Raw genomic sequence first — 23,637 nt, 5'->3', positions numbered from 1 at the left:
TTGGTTACTCAGCACCAGGTGAGATTGCAGTCAAGGGCTACTTGAATCTGAATAAAAAATAAAGTAAAAAAAAAACGAGCCGAATTGAGAACCACCTACTTTTTGAAAGTCGGTCAAAAAAGGCTTCGACAGAAGTAAGTCTCTATAGTCTCTTCACCGCGGTAAAGTACCTACCGTTTTGGCAGTAAGTACTACCACAGTTTTACCCCCCCTTCCCGCTTGTCGGGCCCAGATTTTAATCGGATGTTCCAGTGGCAGAACATTTTATATGAAGCTATTCACACTTGTCGGAAACCACACACTTGTCGGAAACCAAAATGTTCTGCCACTGGAACATCCGATTAAAATCCAGGCCGACAGACGACAATTAGTGGCAACGGGGTATTACGATTTACGGTCTGTAACTTGCCGACAGACTGATGATTAAAATTTGACCGTAAGTAAGCAGATGTAACATTTATAAATAGTTATTTTGTCCTCGTTTTTCTTAAGAAAATGTATAAAGTAATCAATTATGTAGACTGTTTCAGCTGAAAAATGCGAAGCGTAAAGGAGTTAAGCAAATAAGCCGTGGAAATTATCACCGGCCGTGACCATGCCGTCGCGACACTGCTAATTTGATGTACATAGTACCTACCTAATACATCGCTTCGCCTCTCATTACCTACCAGTTAGACCCAGATGGAGGACCATATGCCTATAACAGAAATTTCTACTCAGTGGGGAGGACCATACAGGCCGACGCGACACGACGCAGTTGTTCTTTAGGCCACCCGGTAGATTGATTGCCGAAAACATATTTTAAAAACAGGTATACAGTACGCGGCAAAAAATAATGTACATCGACCTTTAGAAAGAGGTATCGGTTATGTAGAGCATTGTCTCTGTCGTTGAGACCGACAAAACGTCACATAGGTATGAGTGACAGAGACTACACTCTACAAAGCCGATACCTCTTTCTAAAGGTCGATATACATTATTTTCTGCCGCGTAGGTACTATACCTACTGATTGATTGCTATAACGAGTTTAAACAGCAAAATAAAGAGAACAAACTAGCTAGTAGAGTTACGTGATACAATCTAGATCATACGTATGATTTATAAGATGTTTTCCTGTTTTTATCTTTGTTCTATTATTAAAATATGGAGTTCACGATAGTCGAGTCAAGCTAATATTTCTAGAATAGAATTCATAAACACGGTGTGCAATAAAAAGTCGAGTTTTTCATTTATAATCACAAAAAAGATAATAATTTATTCCAGAGATTTTAATTACAAACAAGAACTTTTTATGGCTTGGACACACAAGGCTACAAAAAATAAATCATATGTAAATATTTTATTTATACTTTGTTTGTCTGTTTGTTTGTAATTCATGAACTTTTAAAACTACTAAATCGTATTTATCAATTCTTTCACCATACTCTATTCACTTCTTTATCCAGAATTTATATAGGCTATGTTGCTACATACAGACAGACAGACAAACAGACAACAAAGTGATCCTATAAGGGTTCCGTTTTTCCTATTGAAAACCCGGTACGGAACCCTAAACAGTGATTGACTGACAGAATAATACACAGCCGAAACCAGTGGATCTACCAAATCTGTTGATAGAGAGATTACTGAGTAGGTACGTATCCCTTAAGAAGGATTTCGGAGAAATTCCATCTTGTTCTCAATAATGCTCTCAAAGGTATGCGAACTCTGCCTATCCGCTCTTCGCCAGCGTGGTGAACTATAACATGAACGCATTCTCTTTTTTATAAATAAAAATAGCGAGCAAACGAGCAGGCGGCCGCCCATGAATCTGCCAGCAGAGGAACCACCGATGCGTTACCGGCCTTTCAGGAATTTGTTGGTCCGCCCTTTAAATAACCCCATGTTGTAATCTAGAGGGAACACTGCAATAGGAGTTGATTCCACAGTTTGCATGTGCGTGAGAAAAAGGATCTGGCACAACGGACGGTCGAAGTGCACCAGGCACCCAGGTGGTGAGGTTGAAATTCTGAGAGGAGACTCGTGCTCAGCAGTAGGCTGGCGATGAGTTGAGATGACGACGACAACGTGGAACCACAGCGCGCTGCGACAGCCAAACGTGTCGCACGCAGCTCATACAAGTTAATACAAAGAATCGTAAAAAAGCGCGCACGCACTGCGAAGCGTAAATAACATGTGCGTATTTTTATCCCTCGACCCAGTTATTCAAATTTTACGACCGATTCCCTCTGTCCCTCGCCAAACACCTCAGCAGCTCAGCAGGAGCACACTAGCCAAATGGTAGGACCGAACTCAGCCCCGATCACCAGAGCCACCACAAGAATTTTTTTCCCAAGGCGAGGCAAGCCAACAAGACCTTAGAGACCTTAAAGACTTAGGTTACAAAATCTCAAAGCACAAATCTTCACAGAGCATGGACGCTTCAAAGCCTATACCTATATACCTACCTACATAGATGACAAACCGTCGCCGAATACATGTCCTGTTCCTGTGACTGCTGCAACGACGTGATTGATGGACCGATTTAAATGCGCTTTTTCTTTAATATTATATTTTTCAACCACAATATGGATATGCCTAAGTATGCCAAGAACTAAGACGTAACCTAAACCTTCAGAAGGAGGTGTCTGTGCGTGTGAAATGTACAATGCACAACCTTGAATCGTGTCATATCCGGCCAAGCCATGAGCTGAGGCGATTGGCTTCTCCGGCTTTGCGCTCGCGATTTGAAATTATTATTGAAAATATACTCCTTGTCTTTGCTAAAGATTAAAACCCCTGCTGAACGTGCACGGGTTTTAATCTTTACGTGCCTAGCTGTTATGAAGTGCTTTTTGGGGCAAGCACTTCATAACAGCTAGGCACGTAAAGAATGAGGCGTAGGGCAATTTGCTCCCAACCTCGGATCTGAGGGACCTCCAAACTTTAAGTCCTTTAGTAAAATGTCAAATATTTTCAGTAAAGAGCAAGTTTTGAGTTGGAGGCCCCGATAAAAAAATGATAGTGGAAAAGAAGAGCGTTTTTTTTGTAAATTATTGAACAATTATTTTTTCATGGATCCGATTTTATTACACAACTGCCAAAAAAAGAAGTGTAATTTTTTCAGGGTTCATATAATATGTAACTATGTATGTGAGGAGTTTCTCTATTTCACCATAGCTTCTAAAAATGCCTGAGCAGACTTGGATCGTTAGAATGTTAAAATCCTTACATAATCTTACATTTTTGATAGAGAAAAAAGCAATATAGCAGGCAGTCGTGTTTTTTTTTATTATTTAGATTTTACATTACGCCCGTTATTACAGTACTATGATTGCCGGAGCATCACATTAGCGACAACGACACAATATGCGTAGAGAATCATACTCACGTCAAGTCATGTGCGAGGCGAACGTGACGTGAGTATGATTCCCTCTCGCATTTCCTACAATCATATGTTATTTTTACTGAAATTATGTGAAACAAGCCTACAAACACGACTCCGTCCAGTTTTCTAGTACTACAATCTTTTCTAGCGATTTTTCCATCGACAAAACTTTTGCAGACTTAAAAACGGATAGATAACCGCACGAGACATGTGACATTGTTTTTGAGAAAGATATTCCGGAAAACCTGCATCAATCTTATTACAATTCGCAATCGTTAAATTGATTGGCTGAATTTATGGTATGCATGTTGCAACAATGCATTGTAGCCAATAGTGAGTGAGCGTCGGCGTCACGCGTCGGTCGATCAGAGATGACTGCAATCGTGACAGTGTAGATGTAGCCATCATTTTACTATAATCGAACCCCAGGTGAACCTCGATTGAATAAAACTGTTACTGGAGTCTATCACCTACGAATATGCTTAGCAAATTAGTAGGTAAGCCTAGCACCAAAGTTGTGGTACAAGTCAGCCAATCAGAAGTGGTTTTGACCTTCACATTCTGGCTGTCAGGTTTTTGGTGCCAGTCTTTGTGCTTTACAAATGACAAAGCCGCTGACAAATACTAATAATACACAAAAAAGTAATTAATTTAAGCTACACGGAATCATATATAGAGCGGTCGAGTCCAAAACTTGTCATTAGAAACCAGGTTTGGAAAGATCATTTGACCTATCAGCAGAATAAACCCGGAAGCTCTTGTATGCCAGATGATTTACACTATTGCGTTACTAGAGAAATCGTTAATTCCGTACAAAGTTTAATACTAACCCAGAAACAAAAAGTAGGTACCTATTAATTTTTTATTACCGCGTGCTGAATAGTAGATATAACCATATTGCATCAAAACATCAAAATTGTATACGAAAACAAGACGTTATTATGTTAACTAGCAATTTTTTATATAACACTGGCAGTTTAGAAACAATACAGACATCTTATTAAATTACCGAAGACGCGAGCGCATTTACATATGATTGCTATTCTCGGTTGTGTACTAACAAACAATGGAACATCTTCTACGACACAAGCTACGACAGCACTAAACAATGACATTGCGGTTGGTATGAATGGTTTTTAGATGAATCAAGTTTAAAAACATCCAACAGAGAAAAATATTCATCTGTGTAAATATTCATAAAAATATTATCCTTACTACCTGATAAATAAGTACCGTGAATCGTTAGATATCTCTCATCACAACTTTATTGTTTCAAGTTCAGTGGCTCGCTCTAGTTTGATATCGTTTATCTCATTCATAATAGTGATCGCAAAACTAGAAGTTGCAATACCAATCTCTATAAATTATTCACGAAGGTAGCGTGAATAAATTGATAAATAATAAAACAATTAAATGGCTCCCTTTTGCGAAATCAAAATAGTTTGGCTATCACCTACATCTATAAAGAAAAACTAAACACAAAACTTAAGTTCCTATAGACCCAATGCGACGGTTTGTTCCGAATCCGCACCGACGAGCTCATGAGTCATGAATATTATTATAGGACCCCGAAGACCGGCCAAGTTCGAAACCAGCATACAACGACACAAATTTTATTCATAACTAATAAAAAATTGAAAAGAAACTTGTCCTTGGCATGTCATTTGAAAAGAACATAATAATATTATTATTTATCAAGGGAGCTGGGAGCAGGGGCGCATTCCTTACAACACGTTTGAATGGGTATGAAATAGGAGCATTGGGAACGCCTTAACAATATCCCCCTATGAGTGGTCCGAAACAAATTAAAAAAATTAAGTGGAGATTAAACTAATTTAATTACGAGACTCCATAAAATTCTGGTGATTAAATTAGTTATCCTCACTTAAAATGAATTTGTTTCGAACAACTCATCGAGGAGATTTTGCCCCTCTTACTTATCTAACCAATATCTACCTACCTACAGTACAGATATCATAAGTAGGTACCTACATCGTGGGCAGATAAATCTTTTATTATGAAACTTAAAAAATGTCGGCTATTTAAAAGCTTTTGATGATTCATTGCCCTTATTGTAGCAGTAGATAATATCAGAATAACTATCTACCTCGTTGACAATAATAATATGTTTTACGTACATATTTCGATTCGAGTCACGTTTAATATTACATTTGCCGAAAATAAAACAACAAGGCCTCTACCCGATTCCCAGTACTCATTTTAGACTCTAGTTACTCAGGGCGATTTGATATAAAGATTGGCAAAAAAATTAGTTCTGCGAAACGTTAGTGTCATAGTACCTACATAGCTAAGGTTTCGCATGTCGTCTAAATATTAAGTCGTCAAAGTGCACTTCTCAGAACCTTTAAAAAACCGATTGCAGATTACAGCCAAAGCCACTGTTGAGTCAAAATTATGCATTGATATAGGTACGAAGTGTTTGATGTGCGGTGACTATGGTTCTTATCTTTGAGGAATTAGTACAGTACACGGCAGAAAGTAATGTACATCGGTTGGTACTTAAGTACCTAAGTACGTTTGTACATAATATTTTTTTGGTCCACGTTTTCAGTACCTACTGGAAAAATGCCTTGCGTTCGGCGCGCGCTTCTACACAACTTCTCAGAACCTTTCTTATTGACACTTTTTGGAAAACCACGTTTTGCAACATAATATTCTTAGGTATATCTCTCTCTGCATCGTTTTCCTCATCGCTAAGGATCGTGATCCTTGCCGCAAATCAATATTCTCATCCATTTGAATTTTGAAGAGCGTTCCATCTGGGCTCCTCGGCAGGGTTGAAAAAAAAATCTTTTATTTTTAAACATTATGTTTTAAGTAGGATTAAAAACATGTTTGTATCTATTTTTTAATGTTTAACTTGTTTTAAACATTCGTTTCAAATTACTCCAACCCTGATCCTCAGTGTTTTGGATAGCCATTGCTCTCATAGACAGATGTACCAAGAGTGGTGCTGTTGATCTGAGCTGCGCATGACCTACGTTCTCTTGGCCTCTTCCTTTAACCTTGCCCATGACCAACAGTTTTTGTAGGTTTCCAGGGCTACTATTTTATGAATTCTTATATTACTTATCTACATGCATTTAGTACGTTATTTCTAAACGTTTTAAGATTCATTTTTAAATAAATTTGTTGACGTATTATTAAATTACTTTCTAGTGATTTTAATGATACAAAAAGTTGGCACGAACTATTGGCGGTTCCTGTTAGACACATAATAATGTTTTTGTGAGCCAGAAGAAAATACAAATGTGACTTTATCGTAAAGCTACTACTCATTACTATTTTGAAGAAAAAACTCATCATCAACATCATCACATCAGCCTGTTCATCGTACGGATGTTCACTGCTGAACGTAGGCCTTCCTTAGTGAGGTCCACTACACCATGTCCTCAGCTTTCCACAGTCGTCCTCTTTAAATATCGTCAGTCTTTCCTACTGGATACATGCTTAGCTTACTAGTACGCCGTGACCACACCAAGACTTCAGCACCGACGGTAATCGCCTCTACGAAAAAAAGCTTTCTAAGGCTAAATACACATTAGCTACCATTTAGCTACTACTGCCTGAGCGATTTGAACTTCTTAGGAAAAAACCATCAGATTTTTAGAAGCTGAAAGCATTCATTCATCGAAACACTCGGGGGCAAGGCAACACTTATTTTAAGACAATAGGAATATGAAGATTTCATTTGTTGCCAATTTGGGCCTTTGATAGTTAGGCTATACACTCAGGTAATAGTAGCCAATATTATATTAATTAACTCAGTGTAGTTAATGTACGCCTAGCTTTAAGGAGATTGCACACAGCCGTAAACAAACCGTATTTAGTACTGGAAACATGTGCTGCTAACTATAATGTTACAGCTAAATCGTAATTATTTTAGTCAAGATTTTATGAATGGTATTACGCAAAGTAAACATTTTAAAGAGGTTTTTGTTTGCTTTTAAAGTTTCCAATAAGGCATAGGCAAAGTGTTTTGCAATGGCTCTAAGTAGGTATTTCTGTATCTACTTAGCCAAATAAACAACATAAAAATATTGACGATCTCTTTGGCACAATTGTGTGGGGTGTCTGACGTACCTATGTGTATTTAAATGCGTGATCGTATAAGAAGAATCGATCCACAAGACCTATAAGAATGCGCTAGAGTCGCCAAAGAATTGATACTGATGACGTATGCAAAGGTCACATTAGCGTGTATCTGCACCGTAGTCAGAAAATAATAATAATAACCGGTGGTGGTGGACTGGGCACAGTCGAGGGTGTTTTTGGTGGACATCACTATTCCGTATGACGAGAACCTCGTGGGAGCTGAGACGGAGAAAAAGCGCAAGTATCTCGATCTGGCTCACGAGGTTTCCGACATGTGGCATGTGGAGTCCACTGAAATCAACCCAATCGTCATATCTGCGAATGGGTTGATCCCAGTCAGCCTCGCTCACCATCTGAGTCGACTGGGGTTCCGTGGCAGTTCGCTCGCAGCCAGGATGCAAAAAGCGGTCTTGCTGGACTCGGCTAGGATAGTCCGCCGATTTCTTCACCTGTCGCCCTGACCCTCGGCCGTTTGGTTTCCCCTGCCGGGGTGTAATCCTCCGCCCGGTACAAATATGTAATGTTTATGTAGGTTTATTTATTTTTATGTATGTAAGTATATTATAACTCTTTTGGCTTTTATATGTATCTATTTTGTACACGGGCGTGAGAGCAAATAATATATGATAATAATAATAAAAACCTTTTATTCAGCCAAATTTACAAATAGGTACAAACAGGTAGGGTGCCGTAGTCCCTTTAGTATTTGTCCTGTAGTAGTAAAATCATATTCTATCTACGATCGACAATCTCTATGGCCCCTCCGATCAAAGTCGCGCTTGGATGCATACTGCATAGGGCGCTATTAGATTTAGACACACCTGGCGCTTGGGTAGGTAGTAGTACTATGCGCAAAGAGCTCTTTTATAGGTCAATTGAACTAGCCATATGGTTTATAGTACATACATGCCATATATTATAAAGATTGTCGATTACTGTACAACGGGTCGAGTTTAAATTCACCATGAATTTGAATCTTCGAACATTCGGATTTCAACCCTCCTTTTCACTGTTGAGCTGTTAAGATTACAATGTTTCATCATCATCATGAGCAACCCGTTGCTGACTATACTAAGCACGGGTCTCCTCTCAGAATCAGAATGGTTTACACTGTTTATAATCAGGTAAAATCGCTCGTGAGAACTTTTTAATGAATTAAAAAAAGAAATTGAACCCTATACTTACATACTAGACGCAGCAATTAAATAGTTACAAAACACTTTCCAATTAGGTACCCTTTCACTAGCGTGCTAGCAGCAATGGTTTACTGTGGAGTGTGGACACACCATTATATTGCAACACAAAACAATGGGCAGTTAAGATAAACTCTAAACATCTTGATGTTCAATCCATCAATATTACGTATATCGGACGTGATCTAACTCCTTTCAATAACACTCCGTAACTTGTTACGTTATACAAATCTTTTGGAAATGTAATAATTTTTTATAAAAGATCGAACAAAAACAAAACCATCCGTCAATCAATGCGAGAGTATTTTCTCTCGATTAAAAAAGAATGTAAATCGACCGCGAAATCTCGTAGTAATGCGTGTAAGCAATTGCTCACTCCTTTTTTTTAAAGATTTCAATCGGACTTTCGGATTTACCTATATTACTTTTCTAGCTGATGCCCGCGACTTCATCCGCTTGGATTAAGATTTTCGAAAGTTCTATAGGAACTCTTCTTTTTACCGGGATATAAAGTTACCTGGTCCACTCTCGGTCTTCAACTTAATCCATGTAAAACATCAGGTCAATCCGTTGCTCCACTGTGGTGTGATTGAAACCAACAAACAAACATACTTTTGCATTTATAATATAGGTATTGGGTAGTGATTGATTGTACTTCCACATAATAGCTTTATATATTCTAAGTATTTAAGAAATATGTACATGGGATCGTAGATATCCATAACAGATTTGTTGCGGTTGCCAATATTTTGACATCCGCGAATGCGGATGCAGATGCGAATTATTAGAAGTTCACATCCACGGATTCGCACGCGGATGTCTGAATTAATGCGAATGATCCGCAATTGCGGATGCGGATGCAAATATCAGTAACATCCCTGTTGGGTACCATTGTACTCTTTTTTGTCAGTTTGCGAACAAAGATATCAGCTAGCAAACAAGTGCGAGTCACGCGCCACTCAGGCCTCGTCCACTTTTTTTGTAAGCCGTTTCTTGTTGCAAATATGAATCCGCATCCGTAAAAGCTCCACATTAATTGATGCTTATGCGGATGCGGCTGCTTGTTTGCTCACATTAATTCATACATCCGCATCCACGTTTGTGAACTTCTAATAATCCGCATACGCATCCGCGGATGTCAAAATATTGGCATCCGCAACAACCCTTGTGCCTACCCACATAATCTAAATGAAATTACTTACTAGTATAAATTTTAAAAAACACGTTCTGTCTTACTTTTATACCGGCGAAAATTAAATAACATACAGAGCTGCAAGCACTACAAGTACATGGCTCGAAGAAAGCTTTTAACCTACCCACCATACAATAGTAAAATTATTATCTCCAGATACGATAGTTGGCAGAAACGTTGAACGATTGCTAAAATAGCGTTTCGATGGGTAAGTATGGAGAACACCCACTAGAGGGCATCGGCACAGTTTCGAACTCTGCCATAGGGTTACCATATCAACTCATTAAATTCAGGCAGCTATACATAGATAACTAGCTAATGCCTGAGACATCGTCCGCGCGGAATAAGGACTTCTTAAAATCTCGTGGAAACTCTTAGATTCTCTGTGATTAAAAGTATTCTGTGTCCTTCCCCAGGACTCAAGTAATTCCTTGTCAAATGTCGAAATCGTTTCAGCTGTTTAGACTTGAAAAGGTGACGAACAGACAGCTACTTTCACATTTATAATATTACTAGCTGATGCCCGGACTTTGTCCGCGTGGATTTTCATATTTCAAAATCTCTCGGCGACTCTTTGATTTTTCGGGATAGAAAGTAGCCTATAAGTTAATGCAGGGTATAATCTATCTACATTCTCAGTCAAATCCATCCAGTAGTTTTTGCGTGAAAGAGTAACAAACATACACACATACATATACACACAAACTTTCACCTTTATAATATTAGTGTTAATGCAGGGTAAAATCTATCTACATTCCAAATTTCAGCCAAATCCATCCAGTAGTTTTTGTGTAAAAGAGTAACAAACATACACACACTCTCCCACACACACACACACATACACACAAACTTTCGCCTTTTTAATATCAGTGTGATCATATTATGGAAAACAAATCATTTATTTTATGTAGACATCTTTTCATGTAACGTTTCGCAGCGGTACATCTGCCTGTCGGCTGTCACCTACTACTTGATGTAATTGCAGTCTATGTCTAGTTCTAGCGTCTAGCATATCCCTCAAGACCTAAATTTAAATCCGGACATATCTTAACTGTTCACATTACATTTGGTTACCCTAATTCTACACCTAAGTAGCCTATCATTATACCTACATATTATATCAGTTATTGAAACAAATTGCGTTTTAGGGGTCATTGACTTGCTTCAATAGATTTACGTAATGATGTAGGAAGATCTACTGAACGGATTCTAAAAAGTTATGATGAAATCTTAGTATGGACTATTTGTCATAGATAAACTAATCGCTATTTAGAAATATCATAACTTTTAAATTAAATTGTTTATTTTGGAGTGGATATATAATATGTTTACGTGGGTTATTACGTTTTAATAAGTTAAATTACTATATATAGATAGCTTTAGCTAACGAAAGCGTTTTAGTCTATCCGTCTGTGTGTCATGTCATGGCTCTTTTTCTCGAAAGCTGCTAGTAGCATGACAAACTGTTTATTTATCTATACTGCTGTAAAAATCACGTTTCTAGTTTAATTTTTATACCGAAGTGAAGAAGAATTTAATAATTTTTTCCCAAGACGGCTACCGAGGCAGGCAGTGTGCAGATTGCAGAAGGGTGGCAGTTGGCAATTTTTTTTATAATTATTCCGATACAATTTAGCCCTTGACTGCAACCTCATCTGATGAGAAGTGATGATGCTGTCTAAGATGGAAGCGGGCTAACCTTGAAGGGGTCTGACAGTTTTTATTAAACCCATACCACTTTGGTTTATACCTACACGGCATCGTACCGGAACGTTAAATCACTTGATGGCACGGCTTTGCCAGTAGGGTGGTATGTAGCCACGGCCGAAGCCCGCACCCGATGCAACAAGCACCCTACACTATGGTAAAGTTGTCTTAATCAAGTGATAAGCCTATAATACCACTAGCTAATTCCTGCGACTACGTCTTTGAATTTTCAAAAATCCCTTCCTAGCGGATGCCTGACGTTAAAATAGCTATCTGCATGCCTAATTTCAGCCCAATCCGTCCAGTAGTTTCTGCGTTCAGTCTGTCACCTTTTCCTTCTATATACCTATTATGTAGATTATTTATCAATGTCATATACCTACACAGACATATTAGACTATTGACTTGTAGGCGTCCATATAAAATGTTAACTATACTACAATTGGTTGGAATTGTCAGCAATGCGTGGGCCTCGCCCGCAGCTTCCTTCGCTTCGAGAGTCTCATGACCTGGACAATTTGACTGATTGCAGCAGACCAAAATAGACGGCTATATTCATAACAACTAAACGGAAATTTACTGAAGTGATCCTACAAAAGCAATCTTGTGACAGAATAATCGTATGTGATTTGTAAATTATTGTGATGGATATGAAAATTGAGTTGGGAGGTCCTCTGATGTAGGGAGGCATACTTTATTTAGTGGGAGATCAGATAGGTATATCCATATTAATATTACTAGCTAAATGCTCGCTACTTCTTCCGCGTGGACTAGATAAATTTCAAACCCCTATTTCACTCTCTTAACGGTTGAAGTTTCAAAAATCCTCTCTTAGCGGATTGCTACGTCATAATAGCTATCTGCATGATTTCGGCCCGATCCGTCCAGTAGTTTGAGCTGTGCGTTGATAGATCAGTCACTCAGTCAGTCAGTCACCTTTTCCTATTATATATATTTAGATAAATGCGAAAATGTGTTTGTCTGTTTGCTAACTCTTCACGAGATATCCGTTTAACCGATTTGAATAAGAGGTAGGTACAGAGATAGCTTGCATCCCGAGGAAGGACATAGGCTACTTTTGGAGTTGGACACGGAAAATCAAAGATTTTTCAAAACCTAAATCTACGCGACCGAAATCGTGGACATTATCTATTTTATTATATCTACCTATTATTTGCTAACTCTTTCTTGAGCATATGCGTTCGCGTGGATTCAGATTGTTGAAAATCTCATAGGAAGCCTTATGAGATCTTTTTTGGGATCAAAAGTTCCCAGTTCACTGCTTGAACGTTGCTCTAGATATATGACTGTGAAAGTCCCGTCGAAATTGTTTCAGCGGTTTCAAAGACAGACACATTTTATTAGTGTTTTAATAAGGAGTTCAATGCGAAGAGAGGAACCTTAAATATCAAATTCTCGGACGATAGAAAGTAAATATCACATTGAGGTGTTATTTAATCTAAATAACTGATCACGATCCAAATTGCCCATGGTCAGAGTGAGCTATGAGCTATTCATGTTGAAATTATGTAAAGTTATTCAACCTTTTGTTTTTAATAGCCTAAACCAAGCGCGGCACCTTCCCCGAATCCCTGTGAAAAAGGACCCCGGTAGGGTTCGAAACTAGTCGGGCTAACGTCGACTTAACTGTTACATTTGTTAATGGTGTCACATATTGGCAACCGGATTTAGCTCTTGCCAAAAAGTGACAGCATCATAAAATTTTACTGATTTTATTTAACTGTCCTTGTGCAAGTGCGCCTTAATATTAATGACGTATTAAAAGTTAAACAAGTTCAGCAATCGGCAGTTAGCTCTGCGCGGCAGTGCAGGCCACAGACAGGATCGTGCCTCGCCCGAGGCAAATGCACATCGCTCTCATCAAATCAAACTAGCGAGGATGCCGCGTTTTATGTGGGCCCAGCTTTTATAGGAACGAAAAAACATTCTATCTTATTTTAATAGAACTTTCACATGGCGAGTATAGAGTATAGTGTATAGAATTTACGACTTAGCAGTAAAGTTATGTGAACAAAATTACAGGTGGTTTGTTTTATTTCGTTATGAGAAAAAAGTATGATGTAGGTCAATACAGGTAAGTTGGTAAGTACCTACCTATCTAATGAGAAAATAAAAATAATCAGTCTGACCATCAATTTTATTTAGAGGTTTCATAATGATCTAGTAAAAGTTATAAGAATTAGATCACTGTTAGGTACTAAAGCGTCCCAAAAGACAAGACTAAGACAAATTATAAGAAATCATTATTAGAAATTATTAGAAAAATTGCCCCTGCCGGGTATCGAACCGGGGACCTCCCACTTATAACACCATAAGTCGGTGCCAACTGCCCGGGAAGTCATGTTCTGTCGTAAATGGAACTTTATGAGTGGATCTAAAAACTATTATAATGTTATCTATGCCAGATAGCTTTACCACGGTCATGAGAATTTGGCGTAACCTTTTAAGAAATCAAATTAAAATTAATGACATCAACAAATTAATCATATGGGATGGATGATGCTTACTCTCATTAATTAACGCAAGGATAAGTGCAGTAAATAAATACGATAAAAGGAGCTTCTGCATTAATTAATCATTTTAATTGAATCTCGTTTGCCTTTCGTGTTCTCTCATTAGCGTAATGGAGTGCAGCCTTGTTATTCTAAACATCGCTGTGTTCGACGTTGAGTTAGCCGTCAAAACATTTGGCAGTTAACCATCGAAACATGCAACATATTAATTATATTATCCGTAGGTGGGTAAATATCCATCCAAACTAATATTATAAATGCGAAACTTTGCCTGTCTAATTTCGTATCGTTTTACTATTCAAACGCTGAACAAGTCTTGACAGCCACTGAAATAATTTAAATCCTGGAGACTAACATAGGATACTTTTGATTTCGAGAAAACAAAGAGTTCTCACGGGATTTTTAGAAACTTAAATCTAAGTACCTACTTACGCGCATAAAGTAGCGAGCATCAGCTAGTAAGCTATGATAAAACTAAAGATGCCCGCGACTTCTAGGTTTCTTGAATTTTGAAGAACGTGGTAACTCTTTGATTGCAAGAGATGACCACGATCATAAAATGAGTAGGGACAAAATAATATAGCTAAACTAGATAATTGCTCGCGACTTAATCCGTTTTTAGGTTTCAAAATCCTGTGAGAAAACTTTGATTTCCCGGGACTAAAAGTGACCTATGTCATTTTTCAGTTCTTGAACTATACCCATGCAAAAAATCACGTCGATCCGATGCTCCGTTGCGGCGTGACTGAAGGACAAACCAACAAACATACTTTCGCATTTTAATTATATTATGGGTAAGTAGTGATGGTGTGTTGCGGGCATAATAACAGGCAGCTCTCACATACATCAAGGGAAAGTAAAGGGAATTGCATTCACGCTTTTAAATCCTTTCACTACTTATCCGACCATTTCCAATACACTAGCCTGTTTCATTATGGTGACGGATGAATTGGCTGTACCGACTAATAGCGGTAGTATATTATTTATAACGATCTTTTGTTCAAATAGAAGCTTATTAGAATACAATGGGTGTCGAGTGTTGACATGTCGATTGGTATTAGAATAATAACTCCTCTTTTTTTAGTACGGAGACATTCATGTAAAAAACTTTAGAAAAATAATTTTATTCGAATATAAGGTGTCCGCAATTATGTGGCCGATAGAATAGGATGGGATAGGCCGACGTTTGGGTGGAATCACTATTAACATTATAAATACCAGCCAAGTGCGAGTCGGACTCGTGCATGAAGTTTTCCGTACCATTATCTATCTATAAAAACGAGTAAAAAAATCACGTTTGTTGTATGGGAGCCCCGTTAAATGTTTATTTTATTCTGTTTTTTAGTGTTTGTTGTTATAGCGGCAACAGAACATAAATAACATAATCTGTGAAAATTTCAACTGTCTAACTATCACGGTTCATGAGATACAGCCTGGTGACAGACGGACAGACAAACGGACGGACAGCGGAGTCTTAGTAATACGGTTCTGTACCCAAAGGGTAAAACTCTTTGGGTACAGAACCCTAAAAATGCGAGATTAATGGTTGTCCTTCAATCACACCGCATTCTGAGGGCAGATATTATTAGGATACATACCGTGTCTACTGCTTACTAAGAAAATGAAGGGTTTTTAATCTAGTTCATAAAGGTTTTTTGAAACCTAAACCCTATGATTCTCTATGATTTCCGAAATAAAATGAGACCACCACACGAAAAAAACCACACGATCCGTTGCTCCGTAGTGGCCCTTCTCTTATCTGTGTCTCTATCTATCTCTGTGTTGAATTTCCTAAAGATTGTTGTGCTGTTGTTAAAACATGTCACTCATTTGATATAACACAGAACATATTTTTATTCAAGTAAACTTTTACAAGTGCTTTTGAATCGTCAACTAGTTTAATTCACCATACCATATCAAGTAAGTACCTATTGTGGATCACAGACTGATCCAAGGTATGGAAGGATATTTTCTTAGACTGTACGGTGGATATTATCGCCTAATGAGCCATGATGATGATTTTCAGAATTAAAGCGGCTGATTATTAGGCTGGAAGCCGGTAGTTCGGTTCGGGCATTCGAAAGCTTTTAGAGGATTTCATGGCTGATCTTCTTAATTTAAACTTTTATGAATAAGACTGTTAGTCTATAAGAGTCAGTGCATCCAGCCTTTGTATTGGTAGGAATTCAAATAATATTGTTTTTCTTGTTAACAACTTAATTAAGTTATTTTATTGTATTTTTGATTTATGAGCAATGTTACATTCAATTCATGCCAATTTAATTGCTCACTCAAAGAGTAGTTATAGGTGCAATTATCAAATAGATTGGAAGGTACTAGGTAGTTACAAACACGTGGACAGCAGGATTCTTAGCTACAATTAGTCACATTGTTTCCTTTTATTGTATCGTGGGACTTGGGGCCGTTGTGTAATTATGTTATAATAATTATTGTGCAAAATGCAATGTCATTTTGTTGTTTTTTTTTTTTTTTTTTTTAATAGATATAGCGAGCAAGCGAGCAGGCGGGTCACCTGATGTTAAGTGATTACCGCCGCCCATGAACATTTGCAGCACCAGAGGAGCCGCCGATGCGTTGCCGGCCTTTTAGGAATTTGTTGTTTTGTGTGTGTTTGTTCTGATATAACTACCTAGAGTCTAGACATAAAAATAATAAAACTGAAGTGTCTACCTAAATTTCAAAGGACAGGTGCTTTTAATAGAGATAGCTGGCAAACGAGCAGGGGGGGTCACCTGATCAAGTGACAAGTGATTACCACCGCCCATGAACATTTGCAGCACCAGAAGAACTGCCGATGCGTTGCTGGCCTTTCAGGAATTTGTTGGTCCGCCCCTAGAATAACCCCATGTTGTTATCTAGTGGGAACACCGCCGATGGGAGTTGATTCCAGAGTTTGCATGGGCGTGGAAAGAAGGATCTGGCACAATGGACGGTCGAAGTGCACCAGGCACCCAGGTAGTGAGGGTGAAATTGCTCACGGTGGCGCGTGGTGCGGTTGTAGAAAAAGGAGGGTGCAATGAGGTCAAGAACCTCTTCAGAGCACTCCCCATTATAAAGGCGATTGAACACGCAAAGAGAGCTTACGTCTCTGCGGTGCTCTAGGCTTTCCAACGAGCCGGTTAGTAAATTATTGGGATTGAGGACCAATGATAATGATAATGATAATGATAATTATTTATTTAATAACTCAGTACAGTTCATTTCTCTGGAACCCTGTTGTACAATAAGTAGGTACTTTGGGACTTTGCTTGCTATTTATATTTTAAAAACCTATTTTTCCCTGTGTCTACATGCATATCACTTGCAATGTCGGATACAGATGTTTTATGGAATGTATCTACGTGTAAATAGAAATGTAAATGCGCTTACGCATTGAAAGTGTGCTTGCTATCAGTGAATCTGCGGCACGTCCCCCGTCATGATCTATAGTCGATACCCGTCGCACCACTGCCAAGTTCCCATTGCAGTTTACAAGGAATGGAGGATGTAGATTAAACGAAATCCAATTCAAATTAAGGGGTTCCAATTTTAGAAGAAAGCCAGAGTCTTGAAGCGAGGACATTTGAAGTGAAAATTTCTTTAGGCGCTTTGGGCGATTTTGGGATGGGAAAAACTTCTGATGTGATAATGGCACCGATTCCATTGTCTTTCTCTAAACTAAATTTAGAGTATCTGCATCCTTTTCTTTTTAACAATACTAAAAAGGGGACAGAACATAAACTTTACATTTAAAGACTCTAAATTTTAGTGCACGCTACAAATTTAAACAGAAGGCTCGCGACTGTGCGCTAAAATCACGGGTTTTACCATCTTAAAATTACATTTAAAACAGTCAAACTGCGTCTGTCCTTTTCATATTACAATAGTAAGAAGTGGATGCGAACACTCTAAAAATAGGGTGTGCTTAGAATCAGTAGTTCTACTAATGTGATCCTTAATCTAAGGTTAGAAGTGTTTGGAGCGTCGATAGATGTCAAATCTAAACTTTTTAATGGTTTATTTATATTTACAAACATTGAAATACATTGGTAAGTAGTTCGTTTAGTTAGTAGGTAGTAGGTAGCTTTTTGTGCAAAGAGCTTCGAGTTCGCATATAGCGATCGGCAGTCCGATGTTCGAAGAATTGTATGTGCACTGTGCAGAGGCCCTTACTCGGCCGATTCACATAAACGGCGTGCATAAACATTTAGAGATGATTATGTATGGAAATATTATGTACCCACAAGATTTATTGCTGGAAGCTTTTAGACATGATTTTGGAATGATAAAGTGTCTGTGCAATATATATTTCACACGTCAAACTGTCGATCAGCTGAAGATTTATTTGATAATGCTAATGTTTAATTGTATTGAAGTAAAAGATAGGTTTAATGCACGAAGTTCTACTTCATGATATACAAGAAGCGCTTATTAGAGCCTTCGCAAACGTGCCACTGGTCACAAAGCTACCTACAATGAGCAACAATTACCGCGAACTACATTTTTGATAAACTTTGTATGGTGCTGCCGCACCGAATAAATGGTGACACGCTACACCCTTATTATTGCCTTACCTCATCTCTCCCATCGCACCTAAATTATACGATAATGCAAGTAAGAGCACCCTGCATCACCTCATCCTACATTTAGTTGTGGTACGTAGCCCGTCTGCTATGAGCATTACATCACGTACTGCGAACAACGCATTTTTCACTACTAAAAGTGACTTACACAGGCGTATGACTACAGTGCGGAAGAATAAATGCAGTCAGTTTTAGTACAACTAGTTGAATCATCATTCCTCATACGCATGGTAAAGCTTTGAAATACTCTTCCACGATATGTGTTTCCTACCAATCACTACCCGGGTGTCTTTAAATCAAGAGTGAATAGGCATCTTCTAGGTAAACGCGTCCCATCTAAGGCCACATCATAACTTTCTATCAGGTGTGATTGTGGTCAAGCGTTTGCCTATAAAGAATTAAAAAAAAAAAAAAAGCTACCTACAGTGCCAAAGAACAATGCATCAGTCAGTATAAACATACTCACATGTACTGACAAGTAAGCCCACAAGCGTGACATTTTCACCAACTGAAAAATGCACTGCTTTCAGTGCTTACTGCATTCATATATTCGGTTCGGTTCGGTTCGGTTTCATATGCGGTGTATTCATATATTTACACGAATAGGTATCTAAATACATAGTAAGTAATCATCCAAACCTGCGCGACCAAATCTAATACGAAGCTGGAACGTCAGAAGCAAACAAAACTCAAGCAATAAATATTTGGTGCTAATACAAAACATCTTATTATAAAACACACAAGTCTATGACTTCAATCCAAACGAATACCTATAGGTAGATTTACATCAAAATCGGTGCTCAAAGAAACAAACACATAAAAACAAATGTGCCATACAAAAAAACAATACAAAATACAAAAAAACAAGTGTACCAGTCTACGATATCAAAGTGCTCGACAAAGCCACTCTTCATGAGCATGGAATTCTAGGTGATGTGCATAATAATATTCATAAAAAAAATTAAAAGAACTAAACCCAAGCAAACGAAATATTTCGTGCTAATTCGGATGTACACAAAATCTCTATCCATTCATACCTATATATATACTTACCTATTACTTGTCCATACTAATATTATAAATGCGAAAGTTTGTCTGCTAGCTTTTCACGGCCCATGCGTTGAACCGATTTTAATAAAACTTCGTTAGATATATGTAGTTTGCATCGCGGGGAAGGACATAGGCTACTTTTTATCCCGGAGAATTAAAGAGTTCGGAATTTTAAAAACATAAATACACGCTAACGAAGTCGCGGGCATCGACTAGTTATTACTAAATTATCGACTAGAGCCAAGTCGAAGCCAAGATTCAAAATAATATTTTAGGTTCATTAAGCTACCCTTCCAAATAAACCCACGTCTATCTGAGGCTGAAATCTATAGAGTACAAAATTAGATTTTTGAGACTTATATATCTCTACATGAATCGGTCTCGTTTTAATTCAACTCTTAAGTTTGAACCAAGTCGAACTACGATCTAGGTATAGATTTGACATCGAATTTAAAAAAGCTTAGATTTGTGTACAACAGAATTAGCATTACTGTAAGCATACCCAGTAATATAAAGAGCATACGTATTGGTGTCAATTCTGATATCTTTCTCTAAACTAATTTTAGAGTATTTGCGTCTTTTTATTTTTAATATTGTTAAAAAAGGAGTAAATGAATTTTTAATTAAAGAGTCTTAATAGTGATACTCTACAAATATAAACTAGACTGGTGCCTAAAATCACGAGGTTTGACAGTTTTAAATTAAAATAAGTTTGTCTGTCCTTTTCTTATTTATTACATTGGTAAGAGAAGGATGCCAATACTCTAAAATTTAGTCGCCATCAGAATCAGTACCATGGTGCCATATGTAGCTATATAGTTGAGCAACGTTGCATGCCAGTAATGCTGTACCCCATGCATCCTTACCGAACAGGCGTGAAACTACGCCGCCTTGCGCCACGGGCTCTGGCGCGGAGTTCGAATTGCCCGTCTCTAGATCTGCAACCACATTCACTACTGAGTCATTTAATCCTGATAACAAGGTAAACTTACAAGTTAATACACTTTAAAAATGAGCAAGGTTTGGATCCACGTTAGATACACTTGAGATCCTGTAATCACCAACTTTCTGCTCTACCCGACTTTCTTTTTCTCTTTTAGAACCTGTTAACTTTCTGTAAGCCAACTATAATACCTATACTTATTGAGACTGAGCCCAAGGATGAATTCCCAAGGACAGCTTCCTTCCAGCTCCGAACCTAATAAGGACATGAGGGTTTTGGCCTCATCTCCGTATCCACTCTATCTATCCATCGACGTCTAGGTCTTCCTCGGCCTCTAAGGCCCTCTGGTTTGCTGTCCAACAACTTTTTCGAGGCTCTTGTGTCGTCCATGCGTTCCAGTTCTTTTTTTTTTATCAGCATAAGAAAATATTTACAAGACTGTAATCTAATTTTAGTTGTCTATGAGTTAGGAGTCTATATAGACAGGTGCAAGCTGCAGCATTTGGTTAAGGTTGCCACGTTTTTGCATATATATATATATTTTTCCATGAAAATATTACAATAAATTATTTATTAATCTTAAAGCTAGCCTTATATAATTACTATACAAATCATGCCCGCGTGGAATGGTGCCAAGAATACTGGCTGCATTTCTGCGCTGGGCAACCAGGCTAATCCGTTGCTCCCTTCTGTCACCAGATGAGGCTATTAATCGCGGTGAAATGTTTCGTAAATATTTTTTTGCACTCCACGACAAACAAACTCTCTCACCCATTGCATATATACAATAGGTATGTCATTAGGTTTACATAATGTAGCGAATTTTGAATTGATTAGATACGAAAAGTATAATAAATATTATTTTAGAACAAAACAAGCCATGTGATATTTGTGCATCCTTTCGATCGCTGCCGCTACGATGCCACAGATAGACAAGCAAAACCCGCTATATATAGGTACGTCTAAAAAACTCAAAATGCCACTTTAGTAAACTCAAGCATCAATCAAGCATCAATCATTTCTTTATCGTTTTGTTCTACTTATAAATGTTATTCCTCATAGATTTTTGCAATTACACAAATTGAGTAACCACTCATTGGACTCCAATAACAGTGGAAACTTTAAATGAAAAAGCTGTCTTCCAATTGATCTTAAACTAGCACAAAGTCATAAAGTTAATTAATAGTAAGTAGTACGTCAACTGTCAAATAAAAAACAAATTACGACCACTACGAATATTGTTATCAACGCTATAACGATACGATATTGAATAATGATAATTGTTGACGGTTATATAATATCTCTTCTCTAAATTTTCTTTATATAAAAAAGTTATAAGAAATAGTGATTGTCATATTATTAACGTATGAAGTAGGTGAAGTCAAATATGCGGAATATGCTTGTCTACGGCTGCGATGAGCGACCCCAAAACGGAGGGCTTTAAAAATGTTTGGCTATTAAGGCTTTTAAAAATCCCGTGGGAACTGTTTAATTTTAGGAATAAAAATAAACATCCTTTCCCTACCGCCTTAGAAGGGCATGAACAGCAACACACCCTGGAAAGTTGGTCGTTATATAGACGACATAGACTAAGTGTACATAATATGTTTGCGAGGGGTTTACGCACCCTTTGACACCTTCATGCGTGTTTCTAAAAATAGCGACCTATTGCTAGGGCTAGGGCTGTGCCAAAATAAATAAAGCGTAATTTGAGTTGTTATCAAAAAAAAAGATTCCGAAGAATTGAGAACCTCCTCCTTTTTTGAAGTCGGTGTACCTGTATTGCGCCTGAACGTTGGAAAAGTTGCTATCGCGCCGCGCTGCTGTCCGCATGCCCCATATGTTTATTTAGTAAACGTTGTACTGTTTGTTTCATCCTTTAACTATGAATATACACGTATAGTTTATAAACATAATATATAACTTATCGAACAGACTTAGTTCTGCCGCATATGCGGTAAAAAAGATTCGCCAGTTGACAGACATAGAAACTGCGAGACTAGTATATTTTAGTTACTTTCACAGCATTATGTCATATGGTATATTATTATGGGGTAATGCTGCTGATATTAATTCTATTTTTGTGCTGCAGAAAAGGGCTGTTCGAGCCATATACAGTATGGGGCCACGAGAGTCGCTGAGAACTAAATTTAGGGAAGTTAAAATTATGACAGTGCATAATCAATATATTTTTGAAAATTTACTGTACGTACATAAAAACATAAATAAATTTAAAAAAAAAAGTGACTGTCATAATATAAATACTAGAAATAAAAATAAACTTGTAATTCCCGCCTCTAGGCTCAGTAAAGTTAGCAATTCATTTGCTCGTAATTCCATACGTTTCTATAATAAGCTTCCAGAAGACATATTGGAGATGTCTCTCAACAAGTTCAAAGTTTTCATAAAACGTAAACTAATTGAAAAATCCTATTACAATGTAAAGGATTATTTAAATGATAAGCAAGCTTGGGAATGAGTTGCTTAACGACTTTGTGATAGTTCTAATAAGTTTCAATAAATTTGTAAAGTGGTGATAATAAAAAGAATACCCGGCTGAGTTTGTTGTGGGCTCTTCTCAGACCTGGGCGCGTTTGGAACCCTCGTAGCTTTAGTTTTAAGTTTGCGTTATAATTATCACCACTATATTATCTTACAAATCTAACACTATACCAGACACTCAATAAGAGTAATTTATTACCTATTTTGAATAAATCATTTGACTTTGACTTTGACTATGTACACGTAGTTTGGACAAATCACCCGTATCCGAACGGCATACAGATAAGATACAATTTGCGTGTTGCTCATATCATGCATTATTTACTAATGCACTCAATATATTTACATTTTAATTATATGTTTTCTGTAGCTTCGTGATCGCTTAATCCTTCTTCTAGTATTTGTGTATTCGAGTAACGTTCGTAGTAAATACGGATTTTACAAGAATA

The 23,637-nt window shown here is 37.6% G+C and overlaps 1 protein-coding gene across 2 annotated transcripts in view; it reads right to left on the bottom strand.

The window, feature by feature from the left end:
• Positions 1–23,637, bottom strand: part of Drip (aquaporin homolog protein drip) — a 100,655-nt gene that overhangs the window by 68,902 nt on the left and 8,116 nt on the right. The window contains exon 2 of one of the 2 annotated variants that reach the window (XM_034985405.2): positions 20,610–20,681. The exons of the other annotated variant lie outside the window; for it this stretch is intronic. Coding sequence (XP_034841296.1) covers positions 20,610–20,681 — 72 coding nt within the window. The remainder of the gene's footprint in view (positions 1–20,609; positions 20,682–23,637) is intronic. 2 annotated transcript variants of the gene reach the window in all.

Source organism: Maniola hyperantus, chromosome 4, assembly GCF_902806685.2.
Source record: "Maniola hyperantus chromosome 4, iAphHyp1.2, whole genome shotgun sequence".
Lineage (NCBI taxonomy): Eukaryota > Metazoa > Arthropoda > Insecta > Lepidoptera > Nymphalidae > Maniola > Maniola hyperantus.
Note: the sequence above shows the minus strand (reverse complement) of the source record. Positions and strands in the feature narration are given on the sequence as shown.